This window comes from Pinus tabuliformis, chromosome 3_1 (genome assembly GCF_031772625.1).
Source record: "Pinus tabuliformis cultivar Carrire ecotype Pingquan chromosome 3_1, CPIR1, whole genome shotgun sequence".
Taxonomy (NCBI): Eukaryota; Viridiplantae; Streptophyta; class Pinopsida; order Pinales; family Pinaceae; genus Pinus; species Pinus tabuliformis.
The window spans coordinates 930,267,166-930,288,578 of record NC_142301.1 but is presented as its reverse complement, the minus strand read 5'-3'; the positions used below and the strand labels follow the sequence as shown (position 1 = coordinate 930,288,578).

The 21,413-nt window shown below is 37.3% G+C and overlaps 1 protein-coding gene across 1 annotated transcript; it reads left to right on the top strand.

The window, feature by feature from the left end:
• Positions 1-17,090: 17,090 nt before the first annotated feature.
• LOC149190805 (uncharacterized) lies at positions 17,091-18,307 on the top strand. Its single transcript, XM_089413445.1, has 3 exons — positions 17,091-17,557; positions 17,634-17,803; positions 17,913-18,307. Exons 1-3 carry the CDS (start codon positions 17,503-17,505, stop codon positions 17,994-17,996), a joined length of 309 nt encoding a protein of 102 aa, XP_089269571.1. The 5' UTR covers positions 17,091-17,502; the 3' UTR covers positions 17,997-18,307.
• The last annotated feature ends 3,106 nt before the right edge of the window (positions 18,308-21,413 follow it).

The following is a 21,413-nucleotide window of genomic DNA, read 5'->3' as shown; positions in this document are numbered from 1 at the left end:
ATGCCTAGACTAGATTCGTATCAATCTTTTCCTTACTTGCATCAAAGAGAGGGGTTCATCACTTCATGAAAATCAGATAATAATCAATGCACCATACCTTCCTTAGGACCCATGATGCATCCTCAGCTGATTTGAAGCTTAACATAAACCACCTTTTTACCAAGATGTTTATTGTCGACAACTTGCCTATATTGTCTCCTCATACTTGGGTAGCCCATTCATCCAGGGCCTTCACTGATAATAAACACCTCCATACCTCAACCACTAATACCTTTTCTACCATTGATGATACTTTCGCCATCTGCACGTCTTCACTTAGGACCAATTATGAACACCTTACTTCTATCTAACGCACTTCCCAACATTCTTATTTCACCATCCTTAACTCTAGATATTAGGGTGCCTTAAACCATCTAGGGCTTCCTATGGCCTGACTCCATCCTCCACATGGGGAACATATGTGCCTCCTTCTAGGGTTTCATCGACCCCTATGGTTTCACACTGCCACGACTGCTCTTCACTTCGGTGTGGAAGCCCCTCAACAATGATATTGGTCTCCTATGGGCCTAGGACTAAGGAGGGGATTTCATTCCACCATTGAAAGGGAGGCTCTCGAGCAACCCTTCCACCCCCATCAAGATTTTTCTACGTTATTCTTCTGAGACAAACCCCACCCCGAATAAATGAACACCTTAGGGTAAGATGCTAAGTGAAGTGTCAGGAGAAAATGGGGATTTGAGTTAAATGGTTGGACCAACCCTAAGAGAGTAGTTGGAAGGGGAAGACTTGCATAACATGACACCCCCGAAAAATCACTGTTACGAAAGAAGTTGGAAACAACCCCCTCTGTTCTAGAAAACAAACCAAATATCGACAAGTAACTCTCGACCTGTTCAAAGGCTGAAATATATGTAGTGACATGAAAGGAGAATGTACCATGCTAACTTGTTTCTAGAATCCCTGTAGAGGAGCTATTATATGTCCCCCAAGCCTCGATATTTTTCTACTTAGCTGGAGCTTCAGTCCATGGGTTTGCATTATCCCTCTGATAGGGTTTATAGTTGACCTACTCCTCCATGGTAAAAACAAGGATAGTAAAAACATACAAACAAATTCTCACAAAAACTGGAAATAAACCCTAGTAAAAATAACATTGTGGAAATGCATAGATCAATAGGAAGTAATCTGTAACCTCGGCGGCAAATTGTGAAGGCTAACCATAGGAAAAATACCTACATTTCTCAAACCACAGACTACATATCACCTTTTTTCCTCATTCGATAACGATTCATGAATATCATGGTTGCATCATTACCCATTAGACATATATTTATTAGACGTTTCCATTAATATCATATAGTTGAGTTAAAGCTACTATAGCTACCATGAGGGATTGATGGATTGGATGAAGAAGTTGACTACCTAGACATATTGGTATCACAAGTTTCACCCATTAAAATAATGTTGCAGGAAATCACTGCTAAAGGAAATTACCTCAAGTAAGTTTTATTGACCCTATAAGAAAACATTAAAAATAAAAGCATGGTTAACCACATATTGTAAGTTAAATGTTGTTATTTTAAGGAACATCATGGTGTTTGAGTATAACATAAGGTTTTTGTTTAATAATTGATTATTAAAAATAGATTCATGTTTATAGTTCAAGTGTAATGCCTCACATTAATAAATTAACAAATAAATAACAATGATGATGACATAAGTAATAAAATAAATAAAATGATAAATAATAAAATAAATAAGTAAATAAATAAATAAATAAATAACAAAAGGAAAATAATAATATAATAAATAATAGAGAATATAATAATAGTAAATAAATAAATTAATGAATAATAAAGTGAAGTTATGAATAAATAAATAAAAATATAAAATAAGCCAAAGTTAAATTAAAAGAAAAGTTCAGAGTTAAGGAAAACTTAAAACTAAAAATAATTTGGCATGATGACAAATGGATTGTGTGCATGATGATTCTATTTCTATTTTTCAGACAAATTATTCTATTTAATGGATGAAAAGAAGGATGACATTCATTCATTCTAGAGGAGAATTCTAGGAGAGGAGGATTCACGGTAGATAGTAGTTGATTAAATAAAATAACAAATAACAAAAAACAAATAACAAAAGAAAAGATAATAATATAATAAATAATAGAAAGAATATAATGAGAGTAAATAAATAAAATAATGAATAATAAAATGAAGTTATGAAACAAAAAGTAAAGAAATAATAAAATAAACAAGAGAGACATCAAGAGAAATGTTCAAGTTAAGGAAAACTTGACAAAAAATATAAGTTGGCATGATGACACATGGATTGTGTACATGAAGATTCCATTTCCATTTTTATGAAAAATTATTCTATTTAATGGACGGAAAGAGGGATGAGTTACATCCATTCATTCCAGAGGATAATTCTATGAGAAGAGGATTCATTGGCAATAAGAGTTGATTGAGGGCTGAGAGGTGACTAACTGTATTGTAGAAATAATTAGTACATCCGAGGCTATAGTTGACAAATAGTCGTTCCAAAATGTTGGTTACAGTTAGAGGGATCTGAATAGCACAACTATTGTAAAACTGAATTAAGGGCTTTTAATTTACATTTGTAATGTTTTAATTTCAGGTCATTACATATGGTATTAGAGCAAGTTTCAACTCTATGTGACCTCTAATGATAAGTTTGAAAAATATACTTAATTAGGTTTATCAATAATTTTACTTCTGATAACAAAATGGAATTTAGTCATAATGAAATTGAGAAATAAATACAAATTTTAAAGCTTTTTTTTTAGCAATATATGCATTCAAAGTAATGTATAAAAATATATAAAATTATATATATATGTTTTGTAAAATTAAATGATTTTAAATATGATAATATTTTTATTTTTTATTTTTTATTTGGTCCACCTTGAAGATATGTGTTTGCTAAGTCCACTAAATATTTGTCCTCCATAGATTCACATAAGGGATCACTTTCTGCCGGCTCAACAATGGAGTTTGATCTCAATAGTGTTGAGAAAATTGAACGAGTAACCTGCCAATAGCAAAGATGCTTCAACAATGAGGACTTGACCAATTAAACTAACCCCATAACTAAACATAATAATTATTATATAAGTTACTAAATAATGTTTTTTATTTATTTATTATTATTTGAATTATTAAATGTAAACTTTGTGCTTTTAATTGAGCTAAGAGGCTCATTCTACAACCTAGTATGATGTGTAAGGTTGTTTGTCATCAAAGTTAATTTAAAGAATTAAAAATAAAAAAAATTAAATAACTATACAAAACATTTTAATAATATGGACTCATAAAAAAATTTGCACGTGAAAAAATTGGATCCCTCTAGGCTCATGTTAGATCCCTATTTAAAGATCCCTCTTAGCTCATCATGTTAGATCCATATTGAAGAATCCCTCTCAGTACAAGTTAGATCCATATTTAAGATGGATCTATGCTGATAGTAATTAGAAACCGTTACCCTTTTGTTTTCCTTTCAAGATTAACAAATACCAACATAAATGATTAAAATCCTAATCCTGATGAGAAAACAATTCTCTAAGTATTATGAACCCCATTAAATCACGCTAGAATTTGTGCTGATATTATGCCAATTCTACAGAGGAAAAGTGGAAATTTTGCAGCAAAAGTTATGGCTGGGTTATTTGCAATGCTGATGATTTTCTTGAGCAAATAAATCGGGGTCTACGAATGAAATTTTAGCAAGAGGCAAATGAGGAAAACCAAAAATTAAAACGCCCCAAAATATTACTGATTATCAAAATGGATTCAGGATTGATATTTACTTGCTTTCAAAATAGAAGCGGAATACTACTCAAGTTGTACCATTCACTTAAGTTATGAGGAGTTAGACCAGGGCTCTTAGGACTACTTGCATTGGATTACAAATGGTAGCAGAAGGTTAACAATCTTGCACCCTACCAACGGAATTAGAGGGATTGATAATGGGCATGAAAAGGATCTCCATTAGAGGATCCAACACGCTTTTCCATGCCCTTACTTGGGTGGGTTTCTTGGCCATCTTATTCATGGAAGTTTCAAGGTTTTGAACCACTGAAGTTTGACTTTAAACCTTTTTCAATTTGGATGCCATGTTAGAAGGATTGTAATAAGGTAGAAGTTCTCAGAATAATAAGTAAAATATTATACAGTGGGATTATTACTAGTATAGATTTACTTTAAATGGTTACACATCATACTGGGATGTAGAATGAGCCAAGAGTGGATATTATTTAAATGTTTTGTATTCTATACTTTAAATGGTTACACATCATACTGGGATGTAGAATGAGCCAAGAGTGGATATTATTTAAATGTTTTGTATATTTTTTTAGTTGACATGAGCAAAATTTCAACTTTGATGGCAAAATTCGAATTCAATTTGATATGTTAAAAATTCCAACTGTATAAAATTCAAAACGGAAAAAATTCCAGTTATAAAACTTAACATAAATATTTTCTATAATGATACCCTTATTTCCTTATTCTGAGCATTAATCTTTTTTGACTATTTTTTTTTCTTTCTATTTACAATAGTCTATTATTTGTATTTATTATTTGTATTTCCAATTGAGAAAACATCTAAATAAAATATAATAATATAAATAACAAAAACTCAACGCTGATATCCAATGTAAAGAATGAGATATTGTATATCAAAAGTACCACTTAAAAAATCTCCACAAACCAAAAAAATTGTATCTCAATTACTAATTCTCTTTAAACTCCAAATTTATTAAACAATAAGTGTTATTCAACAATATGTGTGTAGATTAATCTTTGTGGCGAATCACATCAATTATTAGTAAAACCAATTATGATAATCACTGCTCTTGAAAACTATATTTACGCTGTAAGACATTTTTGTTTGAGAACCAATCCCCCCACTGTGTACCAATCTGCAGCATTGGATGGAATCTTAGCTGATTGTAGAAATTTACACCTTAATATAAATAATTAATAGTTAAGAGAAAACATTATTAATGGTCCAATTCAAAAAGTAATCAAAAGACTTGCTTAATGGTCCGATTCAAAAAGTAATCAAAAGACTTCTTCTTGCTGAACAATTTCTTGATGGCTTAAAGTAGAGGCTTATTCTCCAGAAAAGGGTTTCTCTTGCGGTATTAGTTTATTTGTTCATCGATCCTTCCATACTCTTCTTGCTGTAAGTTTTCCATTTCAAGTTTGGTCACTGTTTTGGAAAAAATAACATTATTTTTAAGGTTAATATCTAATTTGGATATTCGTTGGCGTGTAGGTGATTAGAAGCTGCCATTTCTGTGGGGTGGCTGAAATGATTGGCCCTATAGATTTCGGAGCGAAAACAAAGTTTTGCGGGCGGTGGGGGGTGCAAGGACAAATTTGCTGTGAAATAGCACATCAATTATACGCAGTGAAAATACTCATGAAGTTATTCTTTGACCCTATAAACTTCTTCGGGTTCTTCACCAACTGCAGATTGAGAAGAAAAACCCTTCTGCAATTATAGCATTGGATTAATCAATCATGGCGATTTCCAATATTTCCTCTCTGCTAGCCATTGTACTAGTCCTCTCTAATTTTTCTTTTGAGCCTTCATGGGCGCAAGATTTCTGAGTGGAAGACTTGCCCTCAAAGCTCACTCCCAGACTATCCTTGCAAGGCGGCTCTGTCCTTAACTGGAGATAATTTTTTCTTCACCGGATTCGAAGCGGTCGGGAACGTGAGCAACAACATCGGTGCTGCTGTCACTTCGGCCTTCTCAGCACAGTTTTCTGCGGTGAATGGCCTTGGCGTGTCGATAACATGACTCGACGTCATGCCCAAAGGCGTCATTCCATTGCACAACCATCCAGAAGGTTTTGAGATTATGCTGGTGGTTAAAGGAGTAATCAGTGCTGGATTCATATCCTCAAGCAAGACATCATGGTGTTTCCGAGCAACGTTCAAAATTGAATTCTTCCTGGCCTTTCTTTAGGCTCCTGGCCCTTCCTAGAAGGCCTAAAAAAAATTACACTTCGAAAAAAATTTAAAATATCAAAAGAAGGGAAATATTTTTAATAACCTGTCAATACTTTTTTAAGTTTACGATAATTTCGAGTCTGTACTAGTGCATAAATCACTCTGACTAGTGATAGTTTGGTAGAAGAGACCAGTCAAAGTCCAAATGACCTCATACAATTTAATAGTGATGTCATGATTTGGGGATGTTTCCCTGAGGCCCCCAACTTACGCCAACATGATGCAACTTGCAAAAATAAGACATGCAACAGTCATGGTACTATTACACCTAGCACAGGGTGGCAGATCACATTGAATAACCAATCAACAACTATGCATGTGCTCTCGCTCCTCTGTGATTATCCTTGAGTGCGCTTTCCCTGCATCCATTTTTTCCATTTTCATTTGAATTGCAACCCATCATCCACGGAAGGAAGTTATCGTTCGATGCTAGACTATAAGGTATTTTTCATTATCCTCCTCATATCTTCATTAACATTTGGTTTTTTGTTCTATGGATTCTTTAATGCAACACTCCTTGAAGTAATGACAGCCTTTGTGGTCACACAATGTATCCTGGGCACCATAGAATCCACGCTCGAGGAAATCAACATTGTGGCTAGATACCCTGAATGCAACTGCTTGTCATCCTTCCATTCCAGGTATGGGTGGTCGAGTTGTTTTCTACATTGTTAATGGTGAAAATTTTTATTGTCATAATTATATGAACCTACCAACTATGAAAATAATATATATCTTATATCGAGGGTATTGGACTCCACAACTATAACTCTCTCATTCAAACTCTTGCTTATTTTGCTTCGTTCCTTAAATCCATACATATTTCTTGTCCAAGTACCATTTTTCATGAAGTTTTTGTTCTCTATCATAAAGCTACAAGTTTCCTTGAATGTTACAAAACATAATTCAACAAATCAATGAATAACATATCAAGAAATCTATAGTCAAATCCTATGGCATCTTGCTAAGGTTGAATTTTTTCTATCTCAACCTTGCTAAGGGATTTTTAATTTATGTATTTACTTATTCTATTTTTTATTTAATAGTGTAAATCTTGAAAAATGTCTCATATTGGTCATCCTAAGAAGGATAAAATCAACTAAAGGACATGGAAAATTGAGAGAGCTAATGTATACATTTCAAATCACTAAGTTAGTGGTCTTACAAATTCATCAAATTAGGCGGCTCTCAAGAGGATAAGTCATGGAAAGACTTGTTAAACTCATGCATTATATGTTAGGATTGGACATTAGGGGAGAAAAGAATGTATGAGTTGGCAACAATATTTCAAGTGCAAATTTGCATCCATACACTTAGAAACATGTTCGTTGAATTAAATAAGTTGAATCAAAAGTTCAAAGAGGATCATGTTGATATTACATATATTGAAACTACTTTAGATGTTTCTATTAGCATGCTTTGTAAATGATCTTTGGAAAGTATTTTAGGTGTAGTTGCAGTGCATATGTCGTATTTTTCAGTTAAAGCATAAAGAGGAACCCTTGAATTTGCAGATAACATAGGTATGGTACATTTACATCCATTGAGGTTCAAAAGTTTTCCAAAGATGAAAATATTCGGGGCTACTATATGATTGTATTCTTTTGGGAAAATATTTTATTGAGGAATCATCTATTGTGGAAACTGCTAGATGTTTGGGTGAAATGAATGAATTTATTTGTGCTATATGTAAATCATACCATAAAAAACATATTTATTTGATGCAATTATGACAAGCTATTCTTGTTATCCCAACAACCACATCAGTGTGTGAAAGAGGCTTCTGAAAATTAAACAAGATAAAAAATGCTGATAGATAAAGAATTTCATTGGAGACACTAGATATGTTAATGTTTCTATCTCTGATTGCACATCATGCTCTAAATGAGGTAGATTGGAATGTTACTTATGATGTATGGAAATAAATGAAAACTAGAAATCCATTTCCATTGGGAAAATATATTTATATTTTCAATTATGTAAGTCCAATTACTTTTGAAGATCATCGAATGAATAGAAGAAACATACTTTTACCTTTTTTTTTAATGGAATTTGAGATTGTTTTTTGTTTTTTTACTAGTTATATTGAAATTTTATAATGTTTTATTGAAGCTACTCTTTAAATTTTAAAGATTTAGAATGGCACTATTTTAATATATACTTTTCAATAAAAGTGAATTTTTTTTATAACCTTTTATCTTTGAAGGGTTAAATGAATATATACACTTCCAAATGAAATTAAAAAGAGACCTTCAAATTTGATCACTGTTCCTGAGAGGGTTACTTCATTACGAGATCAATGTGGGAAAGCATAAAGCCATTGCATTTGATTCCTTCAACAACCCTCTTCCTGGGTTGCAAATTTGTCCCCTTGCTCCCTTTGTCGACAATCTTCCTCCTTCTGTCATCGAGAAGACTAAGTTCTTTTCCTACCCTAAGGTGAAGCCCCTCAAGGCTTTCTTATAGGTTAAATTTTAAAATATTTCAAGTTTTTAATAAATGAGAGCTCATATTATTATTATTTTAATTTTTAATTATTTATTTATTTTTCATTTATTTTTAATTTTTTTTCTCAGAAAGAAAGAAAAAAACTAACATTTTTTTATTAATAAAAGTTGTTACATAGTTCATAAGTCTTGTATATTGCAGTTCGCTTAGAAACATAGTGGTGGAAAGATCAACAAGATTCAATTAGTAGCGATACATTAGTGGAGAGCAAATCGATAAAGAAATCATGGAAAACATTCAACAAATAGAAATGAAAACATTTCAAAGTCATCAGGTGAAGCATAAAATTGATCAGTTCAAAAAAGTAAAATGCCCTGTCTCCTGTTGAACCCCGAGACGCCAGAGGCTGAAGCAAACATAACCAGGAGGCATAGATACCCCATGCTTAGACAAGCCATCAACCATCAAATTCTGCACCCAATAGATATGGGAGAATAAATGTGGCTAAAAGAAGGACGAAGACCCAAAATCTGTTGAGTCCAATGGTGCAGTGAGGGGATATCTAGAGAGGAAATACCCCGAACCCAATCAATTGCCAATTTGGAGTCTCCAACCACTGTGATCTTCTCAATGGCGAGCCAACTTGCAAATTGTAAGGCGCCCCAAAGTGCCAAAATCTCTGCTCTGCAGCAGGTACCAATGCCACCAGACCAAAAGAACCTAAGATTTGCAAAATGGTCCAACTTGATGATAACACCACAACCACAATTGTATTGTATGCACGCACCATTAAAGAAGCTAATTGCGCTGGAAAAGTCCAATTGTGTGATAGATGCCACTCTACGTCGAATGCATGGCGTCTAAGATCCCACCTCCAGGAAATAATCCAAAATGCCCAGACAAGCTAAGTGACAGTCCAGAAGTTGATTTTCAAAGATGTATTTATTCCTTCTGTTCCAGATACCCCATAGGAAAAATAATGGGAGAGCTCAAAGGGGTTTCTGGGCACCTTCCCAACCAAACAAATGAGGATCTGTCTATCAATGGATCCACCATAACCTTGTGAGTGAGCTCCTCCCAAATATCTAGAGCAAAGGGACAATGTAGGAATAGATGCTCAACGTCCTCAGGGGCCATTCCACAAAGCGAACAACAACTAGGGCCGGAAAATCCTTGTTTGATGAGCACATCCCATGTCTAAGATTCCACCTCCACATCCTTGCTAACCACGGGGGCTTCACTGAGAGAGCAATACCATACCACATGGGTTCATATTGGGGGATATATATTGATGTAAAAATGACATAATATATTGAGCATATATTAAGGGGTAAAGGGTTTTTATATTGGAAGGTATAAAAAATGGAGCTCAAATTTAATGAAAAAATATGAAGGAGTATAAAAAATGTCAATGAAAAAATGCATACCTACAATATTTAGTGAAAGTAGGGGTTTTTTAAACTGGAAAGGTGTATTAGGTTCGTATTAGTAGGGGGTTAAAAAAATTTGATTTTTAGAGGTATTTTCCAATATGTAGTCAAATTAGGAGTATTTTTTAGTATGCCACGAACGCATGTGATATGTCAGAGGTTCATTGAGTGAATCCCTGTGTTGCGAACCAACCACATTGTAGTTGCGCTGGAGAAGTAGAAGATAAAAAAGTATATACTCCCTTGACAGGGACATCCCCTTGAAAGTTGGAATCAACCCATGTAAGTTTATCAGGCTTGTTAGAAAGTGCAATGCCTGCATTGATGAGGTTCAAGCGATATATGTTTCACTCCGCCTCAAATACTCCCGGAATGCCCAACTCTCTCGCATTTGGCCAGCAAAGAGAATTGTGGGGTGCTTTGCCCATCCTCCCTATGAGGGAAAGTGAAGTGAGTCCAATACGTATAAGGAATTGCATGAGATGGAACGGTAAAAGGTGAGAGCCCACCGACATGCCTTCGATTGGATCAAGCTCGATACGAACCGCTCCCCATGACCCACTTCCCAGCGTAAGTTGGCACAAAACCATTGGCGAACTTTCATAAATGATGGCCCAGCCCTAGTGACGTGGTCACAGCCACGTGACTCACCTCAGTCCCACGTGGTCACACTTGGGCGCGGACAAATATCTGCCCCCAATACCGAGGCGCATTTACAAACCTATCTGCCGGTTAAAAGGTTTGGTCACCGGTTCTCTCCGTCGAAAAGGCTTCCCGCCTTTGTTAAACCCTTAAGGGTTATTCTCGGCTCATTTACACTCTATCTCCCTACTGTTACCAGCTCCGCGTTGTTATGGCTCTGCTCTCTGTGTGCTAACACACCATAACCCTCACTCTGTCACTGTTTGTGGCCTCTCGGCTCAGCTACACTCTGTCTCCCTACTGTTACCTGCTCTGCGTTGTTGTGGCACTGCTCTCGGCGCACTAACCCACCATATCCCTCACTGTAGCTGCTGTCTTCAATGGTCTGGTTCGGAAGCCCGTGGTAAGGGTTTATATTTTCATGAATTTGGCGAAGTAATCTTTTTAGTTTCCGATTTCTGAGCTCCGGTTCTGTGCAGGTGTTCACAACCACAAGGCTATCTTTCCTCCGAACGCGTCCAGGCCTCGAGGTAAACTCTCGTGCTATGTTTTATCATCCTCTGTCACCTGTTGTCGATGCTTACAGGATTTTTGTGCCTTTCAGCTTGTGGTATCGGTTTATGGCTCGGCAGCCTCCGTCGACCCTTGGGTAAGTCCACTATTCTCTTACTCTCGCATCTCACTGTCTTTACTTATCTCCTTCTGACATTTATTTCTGGTTATGGAAATGCCTTAACTCATACGGTGGTTCTGTGCAGGTTGGTTGGGAGCTCTGCTCGCGAGGGTTTCAAATTCACAGTCTTCAACTTTCTCCAATCTCTGGTACCCTTGTGACCGGGTAGGGTCTACTCTTATTCCCGCGTTTCTTTAGGTTATGCAATATGGAATTGCCGTAGGTTTCTGTTGGTTAGGTTTTGTAGGGTAGCCGTGCCCCTTTGCTGGCATTTACATCCTCAGGTTTTCGTTCCTCTGTGTCAATGTATGACCTCCATGCAACAAGGTCTTAGACTTGTGCTATTACGGCGGTGCCGGTTTTGATATGTGACTCTGTTGTTATTTATTGAACTGTGGTTTACGAAAACTTATGAAATGTTGTATTAATGAAATCAATGGTTCTGGAACTATTACCTCTTTTAATAGTCGCTGTGTTTGATTTGCAAATGACCGTGTGACTCTTTGCGTTTGCCTGCGGGTTCTGGCCGCAACTTGACTTGACACGATGTCTGTGTCTTTACTTTATCCTCGTATTGTTTGTATGCATGTGCTGTTTGGCCGCCTTACGCTTCTTTGCTGTGTGATAGTCCTGACAATGTAACTTATGGTTTCGGCTTGATGCCTGTAACGCTTCAATATTTCTAGTTACAGCATGTGAATTTCATTCTATCTTAATTCGTTTTCAAAATAACAAATGTTTGTAATACTCAGAGGTATAATACGGAAAAGTAATGAACAGTAGTTTATATTCAGAAAAGGAAACAATGCTTCAGTTACAGAGGGTGTCTCTCTATACTGCTTGAATACTGTCTTGCTATATCTTCTTTACTCGTTCTGAGGTGAACCCCCCAAAAAAGGTTTTTCTTCCTTTTTAGCTACACTGAATATAACTGTTTAGAAACTAAATTCTACAACTGCTACCTGTTTCTTTAAACAATAAACTAACTAAAACAGTTGCTGGTTACCTAAGCTAACAACCAGTAACTTAACTTGTTCTGTAATTAAATAAAAGAAAAAGAAATGAACAATGATTAACTAAAAACAACAACCAATTTTTCTTTTGGTGACCTGTCCAAACACCCTTGAAGTCGTGTCCTGTTTCTGCACGAACCAGTCATTGATTCTCTGTCTCCTCGGAGCTGGATGCTCCTGCATCAGGCTCCCGGGGTGGCAAAAAGTCATGGCTCCGTTCCATGAGCTCGTCAACAGAGTAGCCTACTTTAGTTATCTGTGCTGCGTCGAGCCAAGAACTGTCCTCTATTGGACGGTTCCGCCACTTGACCAAATATCGCAGATACTCCTTCCTGCGTGTGCGTCTAGCTACCTGTGTGTCCAGTATTCCTTCGATCTCAAGGGGTGGTGCCTTTGGTAGTTGTCTTGTCCAAGAACCTTCCTCATAGCTGTCTTTCTGTGGTGCTGTAGTTGCTGTATCGTCTTCTGAATTGGCTACATAGGGAAACAGATCTGCCACGTTGAAAATGGGAGAAATTCCAATTTCGGGCGGCAACTGTATTTCGTAAGCGTTCGCAGAAAATTTGCGGATGATTTTGCAAGGGCCGATCTTCTTAAATTTTAGCTTGTTATACTCCCGCTTCGGAAACCTCTCCTTACGTAAATACGCAAGGACTTCATCCCCAACGTTAAACTGAACTTCCCGACGCTTTGTGTCAGCTCGCTGCTTGTATTTCAGACTGCTGTCCTGTAATTTCAGCTTGACCTGTTCGTGTAAATTGCTCATTGCTTGAGCGAACTCTTCCCCATCAGCACTCCGCTTCTCAAGTTTCCCCAAATCCCGTAACTCATGCACTCCTCGCGGATGCATACTGTACAAAATCTGGAACGGACTGTAACCGGTGCTGCGGTTAGGTGAATCGTTGTACGCGAACTCTGCTTGAGCAAGTACACGGTCCCACGTCCGGGAATTTCCTCCTGTCAAACTGCGAAGTAAGTTCCCTAGGCTTCTGTTTACGACTTCCGTCTGACCATCAGTCTGCGGATGATAAGCAGAGCTGAACTGCAATTGTGTATTTAACTTTTTCCACAGAGTTCTCCAAAAGTGACCTGTAAACTTTACATCCCGATCAGAGACGATGGATTTCGGGAGTCCATGTAACCGAACGACTTCAGTAAAGAATAGGTGTGCAATGTAGGTAGCGTCGCTGGTTTTCCTGCAAGGTACAAAATGTGCCATTTTTGAGAATCGGTCAACTACAACCATGACTGAATCGAAGCCCCGCTGTGTCTTTGGTAGACCCAAAACGAAGTCCATGCTCACTGAATCCCATGGTCGACTCGGAATCGGTAATGGTGAGTATAGACCAGTGTTTTGACTATGACCCTTTGCTAGTTGACAAACTCTGCATCTGCTCACGTACCTCTGCACATCTCGCTGCAATTTCGGCCAAAAATAAAAGTGCTGTACTTGAGCAACCGTCTTGTCGATACCAAAGTGTCCAGCCAGTCCTCCACTGTGCTTCTCCTGTATTATATTTTCCCGCATGGAACAGTTGGGTATGCACAGTTGTCCTCCTTTAAACAGCAGCCCTTCCTGCAAGTTATAATCTAGCCACATGCTATCATTCCTTATCAAAGGGTTTTGACAGGCTTCATATGCCTCCCCAAATTCGGTATCAGTTTGATACAGCTCCTTCAAATGTTCAAAACCCAGAACTTGCATTGTACTTTCCTGCAGAAGCAAGGTTCTTCTGCTCAGTGCATCTGCCACCTTATTTGCTTGGCCACTAATGTGCTTCAATACGAATGTAAAATTTTGCAGATACTCCACCCAAGCTGCATGTTTGTGGTTTAGTTTATGCTGTTGCATAATATACTGCAAGGCAGAATTATCTGTAAACAAAACAAACTCATCTCCCAATAGATAATGCCGCCAATGCTTCAACGCTTGTATGATTGCATAAAATTCTTTGTCGTAGGTTGAGTACTTCTGCCTGCTCTCATTTAGCTTTTCACTGAAGAAAGCGACCGGTCTGTCCTCTTGACTGAGGACTGCTCCAATGGCTGTCCCACTGGCGTCACAACGAACTTGAAAAAGTTTGTTGAAATCTGGCAGTCTCAATATTGGTCTTTCAGTAATCTTCTTCTTCAAAGTTTGAAAACTACTTTCTGCCGCTTCAGTCCAGTGAAAAGGCTGATTTGCCTTCTTGATCGTGTCCAACATAGGTGCGCAAATCTCGCTGAAATTTCTGATAAATTTCCTATAAAAACTGGCTAGTCCATGGAAACTCCGGACTTCAAATAAACTCCTTGGTGACGGCCAGCTAACTATGGCTGCCACCTTTTCCGGATCCATTTTTAGCTCATTCTCTGCAATAACAAACCCCAAATACACTAGCTCTCGCTGAAAAAAAGTACACTTTTTCAGATTAATCAGCAACTTGTTTTGCTGCAGCTTCCTCAACACACTCTGTAAATGCCTGAAATGATCCTCTTTAGTCCTGCTAAAAATCAAAATATCATCCAGGTAAACTATCACGAATTTCCCATTAATTTCTTTCAATACCTCATTCATCAAACACATGAATGTGCTGGGAGCGTTACTCAATCCGAATGGCATCACCAGCCACTCATATAAGCCTTCATTTGTCTTGAAAGCTGTCTTCCACTCATCGCCTTCTCGTATTCGAATCTGATGATACCCACTCTTCAGATCAATTTTTGAGAAATAGGCTGCCCCACTCAAACAATCCATCATATCGTCCATCCTCGGTAAGGGAAACCTGTACCTGACAGTAATTTTGTTTATGGCTCTGGAGTCTGTGCACATTCGCCATTCTCCTCCCTTCTTTGGAGCCAAAACAGTCGGTACTGCACAAGGGCTCATACTCTCTCGAATCAACCCTTTATCAAGTAACTCCTGGACTTGCTTCCTAATTTCCTCATGATCCTTGGGACTCATACGGTAAGCAGCCTTATTTGGTAAGCTTGCACCTGGTATAAAGTCGATACAATGACTAATACCCCTCCTTGGTGGTAATTCATTTGGAAGATCATCCACCACTATGTCCCCAAATTCTTGCAGTAACTGCTGAACTTCCTCTGGCAAATCTGACAGCTGTGTGTGTAACACTACTGCCTTTGGTCTCCTTATGACAGCAAAGTTGATTTCGCTGTCCTCAATCTGTTTCACGAACTCCTTTCCTCCCAACAGCAGTGCCTTCACTCCACTGGTTTCTGCTGTATTTTCCTCCTTGATGGGTACAAGCGTGTGCTTTATCCCATCTTTAACAAACTTGTAGCAATTCTTTTTCCCGTCATGAACTGCACCTCTATCGAACTGCCAAGGTCGTCCCAACAGTAAGTGACAGACATCCATTGGCATGACATCACAAAGGATCTTATCCTTGTACTTGCGAATTTGAAATTCTACTTCACATTGTTCGTCAACTAACAGCTGATGTCCTTTTTGCAGCCATGACACTTTGTAGGGTGTAGGATGCTTTAATTTCTTCAGTCCCAACTTTTCCACCATCTCCACCGCCACAAGATTGTCCGTACTTCCACTATCTATAATCAATTTGCAGCACTTGCCCCGCGACTTGCAGACAGTGCGGAACAAAGCTTTACGCTGATCCGGTTCTGCAACCTCCTTTGCTGGTTTCAACAACACTTTGTTCAACACCAAAGCTTCACCTGTCTCTGGTGCATTTTCTGCTTCCTGAGGTGTTGCCTCAGCATCCTCAGTCTGAACAACATAAGTCCCTCTTCCGCCTGCTGGTTCAGCTTCAGGACATTCATAAGACTTGTGCCCCCATTTGTGGCAGCGATAGCACTGGACAGCTCCTCTGCCCCGACCATTTCCTCGTCCTCGCTGGGGTGGTCGTCCTCCTCTCGTGCTATTGTCTTTTTCTGTTGCTCCAGCAGATTTAGAACTGCTACTTTCTTCACTTGGGCCTGCACCTCGGCCTCTTCCAAATACTTTACCCTTTCCCCTGCCAGTTCCACCTCCTCTCCTGGCATTCTGCTTCCGGTTAATCTTTTCTTCCGCCTTCAGTGCAAACTGATAGGCTTCCTCCATTGTCCGGGGTGAAAGGATACCAATCTCATCTAAGATTTCCCCCCTTAAGCCATTCACAAATCTGGCTGTTTTCTCAGGGGTGTCCTCCACATAACCTGCTCGCAAATTTAACTTATAGAATTCTTCTGTAAATTCTTTCACAGTCATTCCTCTCTGCTTCAAGTTCTGCACCTGCCTGTACAACATAATCTGATAATCCTGTGGTAAGAATTTCTCTTTCAGTTTGGCCTCCATTCTAGACCATTTCTTTATAGGCTGTTTGTTAAGCCTCCTCCGTTCCGCCTGAACACTGTCCCACCACAAGGACGCATGTCCTTTCAGCTTGGTGGCGGCGAACTTCACCTGCTTATCTTCGCTGGTTTCCTCAAATTCAAAATACTTGTTGACTTCACTTAACCAATCCAACAACACGTCTGCGGACAGACTTCCGTCATAAGTCGACAACTCATGTTTTGGCTTATGACTTGACAGCAAGACCGACTTCAACAATCTAAATTCTGGTGTCACCCCCTCTAATTCCTCCTCTGGTTCAACTTCTTCTTCATCACTGTCATCTGCTGGGTTTCTTCTTCCCCCAGCTTCCACCACTGCCAATCTTTCACGCAAAACTCGAATCTCCTCTCGAAGTCCATCATCTACTACCCTCCGGACTACTCTTCCCCTTCCTCTTCCTCTTCCTCTTCCTCTTCCTCTTCCTTCACCTTCACCTTCTCCCTGTTCCATTGGTTCTAACTCAAGAAACTAGCTCTGATACCACTTATGATGGCCCAGCCCTGGTGACGTGGTCACAGCCACGTGACTCACCTCAGTCCCACGTGGTCACACTTGGGCGCGGACAAATATCTGCCCCCAATACCGAGGCGCATTTACAAACCTATCTGCCGGTTAAAAGGTTTGGTCACCGGTTCTCTCCGTCGAAAAGGCTTCCCGCCTTTGTTAAACCCTTAAGGGTTATTCTCGGCTCATTTACACTCTATCTCCCTACTGTTACCAGCTCCGCGTTGTTATGGCTCTGCTCTCTGTGTGCTAACACACCATAACCCTCACTCTGTCACTGTTTGTGGCCTCTCGGCTCAGCTACACTCTGTCTCCCTACTGTTACCTGCTCTGCGTTGTTGTGGCACTGCTCTCGGCGCACTAACCCACCATATCCCTCACTCTGTCACTGATTGTGGCCTTGTTCGAGATGCGAGTCCTTCACTGTAGCTGCTGTCTTCAATGGTCTGGTTCGGAAGCCCGTGGTAAGGGTTTATATTTTCATGAATTTGGCGAAGTAATCTTTTTAGTTTCCGATTTCTGAGCTCCGGTTCTGTGCAGGTGTTCACAACCACAAGGCTATCTTTCCTCCGAACGCGTCCAGGCCTCGAGGTAAACTCTCGTGCTATGTTTTATCATCCTCTGTCACCTGTTGTCGATGCTTACAGGATTTTTGTGCCTTTCAGCTTGTGGTATCGGTTTATGGCTCGGCAGCCTCCGTCGACCCTTGGGTAAGTCCACTATTCTCTTACTCTCGCATCTCACTGTCTTTACTTATCTCCTTCTGACATTTATTTCTGGTTATGGAAATGCCTTAACTCATACGGTGGTTCTGTGCAGGTTGGTTGGGAGCTCTGCTCGCGAGGGTTTCAAATTCACAGTCTTCAACTTTCTCCAATCTCTGGTACCCTTGTGACCGGGTAGGGTCTACTCTTATTCCCGCGTTTCTTTAGGTTATGCAATATGGAATTGCCGTAGGTTTCTGTTGGTTAGGTTTTGTAGGGTAGCCGTGCCCCTTTGCTGGCATTTACATCCTCAGGTTTTCGTTCCTCTGTGTCAATGTATGACCTCCATGCAACAAGGTCTTAGACTTGTGCTATTACGGCGGTGCCGGTTTTGATATGTGACTCTGTTGTTATTTATTGAACTGTGGTTTACGAAAACTTATGAAATGTTGTATTAATGAAATCAATGGTTCTGGAACTATTACCTCTTTTAATAGTCGCTGTGTTTGATTTGCAAATGACCGTGTGACTCTTTGCGTTTGCCTGCGGGTTCTGGCCGCAACTTGACTTGACACGATGTCTGTGTCTTTACTTTATCCTCGTATTGTTTGTATGCATGTGCTGTTTGGCCGCCTTACGCTTCTTTGCTGTGTGATAGTCCTGACAATGTAACTTATGGTTTCGGCTTGATGCCTGTAACGCTTCAATATTTCTAGTTACAGCATGTGAATTTCATTCTATCTTAATTCGTTTTCAAAATAACAAATGTTTGTAATACTCAGAGGTATAATACGGAAAAGTAATGAACAGTAGTTTATATTCAGAAAAGGAAACAATGCTTCAGTTACAGAGGGTGTCTCTCTATACTGCTTGAATACTGTCTTGCTATATCTTCTTTACTCGTTCTGAGGTGAACCCCCCAAAAAAGGTTTTTCTTCCTTTTTAGCTACACTGAATATAACTGTTTAGAAACTAAATTCTACAACTGCTACCTGTTTCTTTAAACAATAAATTAACTAAAACAGTTGCTGGTTACCTAAGCTAACAACCAGTAACTTAACTTGTTCTGTAATTAAATAAAAGAAAAAGAAATGAACAATGATTAACTAAAAACAACAACCAATTTTTCTTTTGGTGACCTGTCCAAACACCCTTGAAGTCGTGTCCTGTTTCTGCACGAACCAGTCATTGATTCTCTGTCTCCTCGGAGCTGGATGCTCCTGCATCAATAAAGATGCGCCAAATGTATGAGGAGTATCGGGCCATCGGAGCACCTGCCAAGATCCAATCTTCTAGTTTCAAATTATTAAAGTATTTGTCCTAAATAATGTCCTGCCACCCACTAGATCCATCGAAAGCTCGCCAAACGCTACTGATGAGAAGGGCTTGGTTGAAATATTTGGTGTCCCGTATATCCCAATCTCCCTTGTCCACAGATTTAGATAAAGTAGATAATGTAACCAAGTGAATCTTGTGTTTACCAGCAACCCCTTCCAAAGGAAGTTGGAGAAGATAACATTGATCTTATTGATAATTACCATGGGAAGAAGAAATAAATGCATCCATACACTGGCATACCCTGCAGTACCGCTTTAACCATGATCAACTTGCCCCAGAGTAAGCCAGTTATGCTCCCATCTCGAGATCCTCACTTAGAATTTGTCAATCAACCATTTCAAGTCCCCTATCGTGTAATGAGAGTTAATTAAAAAAGTGAAATTCTTTACTTAATTTTTATTATAAAAAAAATGTTAATTCTTTATGACTTTTAGCATTATTTGCTGTGTTTTTATATAATTTCAAGTTTAAAAAAATATATTTTTAGCACTATGGGCCCTTCAGTGGGAAGGTTTATTAAATTATTTTGGAAAATAAATAATGAATTGGGTATCAGTGGATTAGTGGGTTAATGAGAGGGATGCGAATAAAAGGTTATAGGGTTAAGCCACTATTTTATGTGCATATTATTGATTGAAATTCATTGTTCCTGTAGTCAAAGAAAAGCTATAATGAAACAATTTAGTCTAAATATCATTTTTGAAATAAAGAAAATTTCCATTAATGTAGGTTACATAAAATAAAAATAAAAATATATAAAAATAAAAATATTTTATAAAAATAATAACTAGAAATTTATTAATTCACTACATTTTTTTAATAATTTTTTTTTATTATTATTATATTTTTTACTTAATTTGAAAATAAATTTTATTTTTGGGCATGGTTTGAAAATTTTTAGTTCAGAATTGGTTGGCAAAATATCATATTAAATTTCCATGAAAATGATGACCAACCCATGGTTGCAATAATAATTTTTGTCCCAATAAAATAAAAATTGTAATTCAGAAATCCATTTGCAGCAATCTTGTAAGATTAAACTATTAAACGCTGACGCCAGCTTTCTGAAGATGCAATCCATGGAGTTTTCTTAAAAAGAATGCTAGTTTCCTTTTCATTTAAACTTATCTCCCATTGCAAGTTCCAAATTAAGCCATTTTATTTTCCAAATTAAGCCATTTTATTTTCTTCCTTTTGTTTTTTATTTTTATTGTACCATCTACTTTTTTTTGTAAACTCAATTAAGCCATTTTATTTTCTTCCTTTTGTTTTTTATTTTTATTGTACCATCTACTTTTTTTTGTAAACTCAACCATTCTAAAGACATATTTATTTAGGATTTCATTTCTTTTGTAATTTATTCTATAGACACAATAACATTGACTATATAATCTATTTAAATTAATCTCAGCCTCACATAAATTTATTGAAATATATAATTTTTTTGTTTAAGTTAAATTGAGAACCAAAAACTTTTATTTAATTTGTCAAACATAAATCTGTATTTATTAACATTAAAAAAAAAACTCTAAATATAATATAACACAAATATTACATTTTTCTAAAATACAACTCCAAACTTAACATACATTAATGAATTACACATGAAGTCAAAATATTAACCACAATATGCCATAACTTCTCCATCCTATGGAATTTTTGTTTTCTTAGATTGACTGAGTCCTTTCAAACCGGGCTCGACTTTTGTTTCAACATCAGAGCAAACTCTCCTGATAAAAGGAGAGCTCTTTTAGATGATTCTCTAAGTTTTTGTTATCTTTCTCTATAAACATGAAAAAGAAAATAGTCGAGAAATTATATTACTAGTAAGAAAATTTCTATTCTGTTATTTTCATCTGCAAAGATCATTTTGGATTTTTTATAATATATATACACATATATCTCTATTCTGTTATTTTCATCTGCAAAGATCATTTTGGATTTTTTATAATATATATACATATATATAAATATATTTTATTTATAAAATAATTTTTTTATTAATTTAAATAAATGATATTAATTTTTTTATATTAATCTAAATAAATGATATTTTGATTTCTCTTTTAATTTCTATAAAATATAAAAATATATTTTACATGTCAATTCCAAAATATTTTTGTATGATAATTTTGAATAAGATAACCACATATTTTGGAGAGAGTGATTTTATATATATATATATATATATTTATTGATTTTCCCTAACTCCTATACTTAAAGAATCTTTAAAATATAATTTTTTTATTCACCAATATCTTAATTGATCATAATTCTT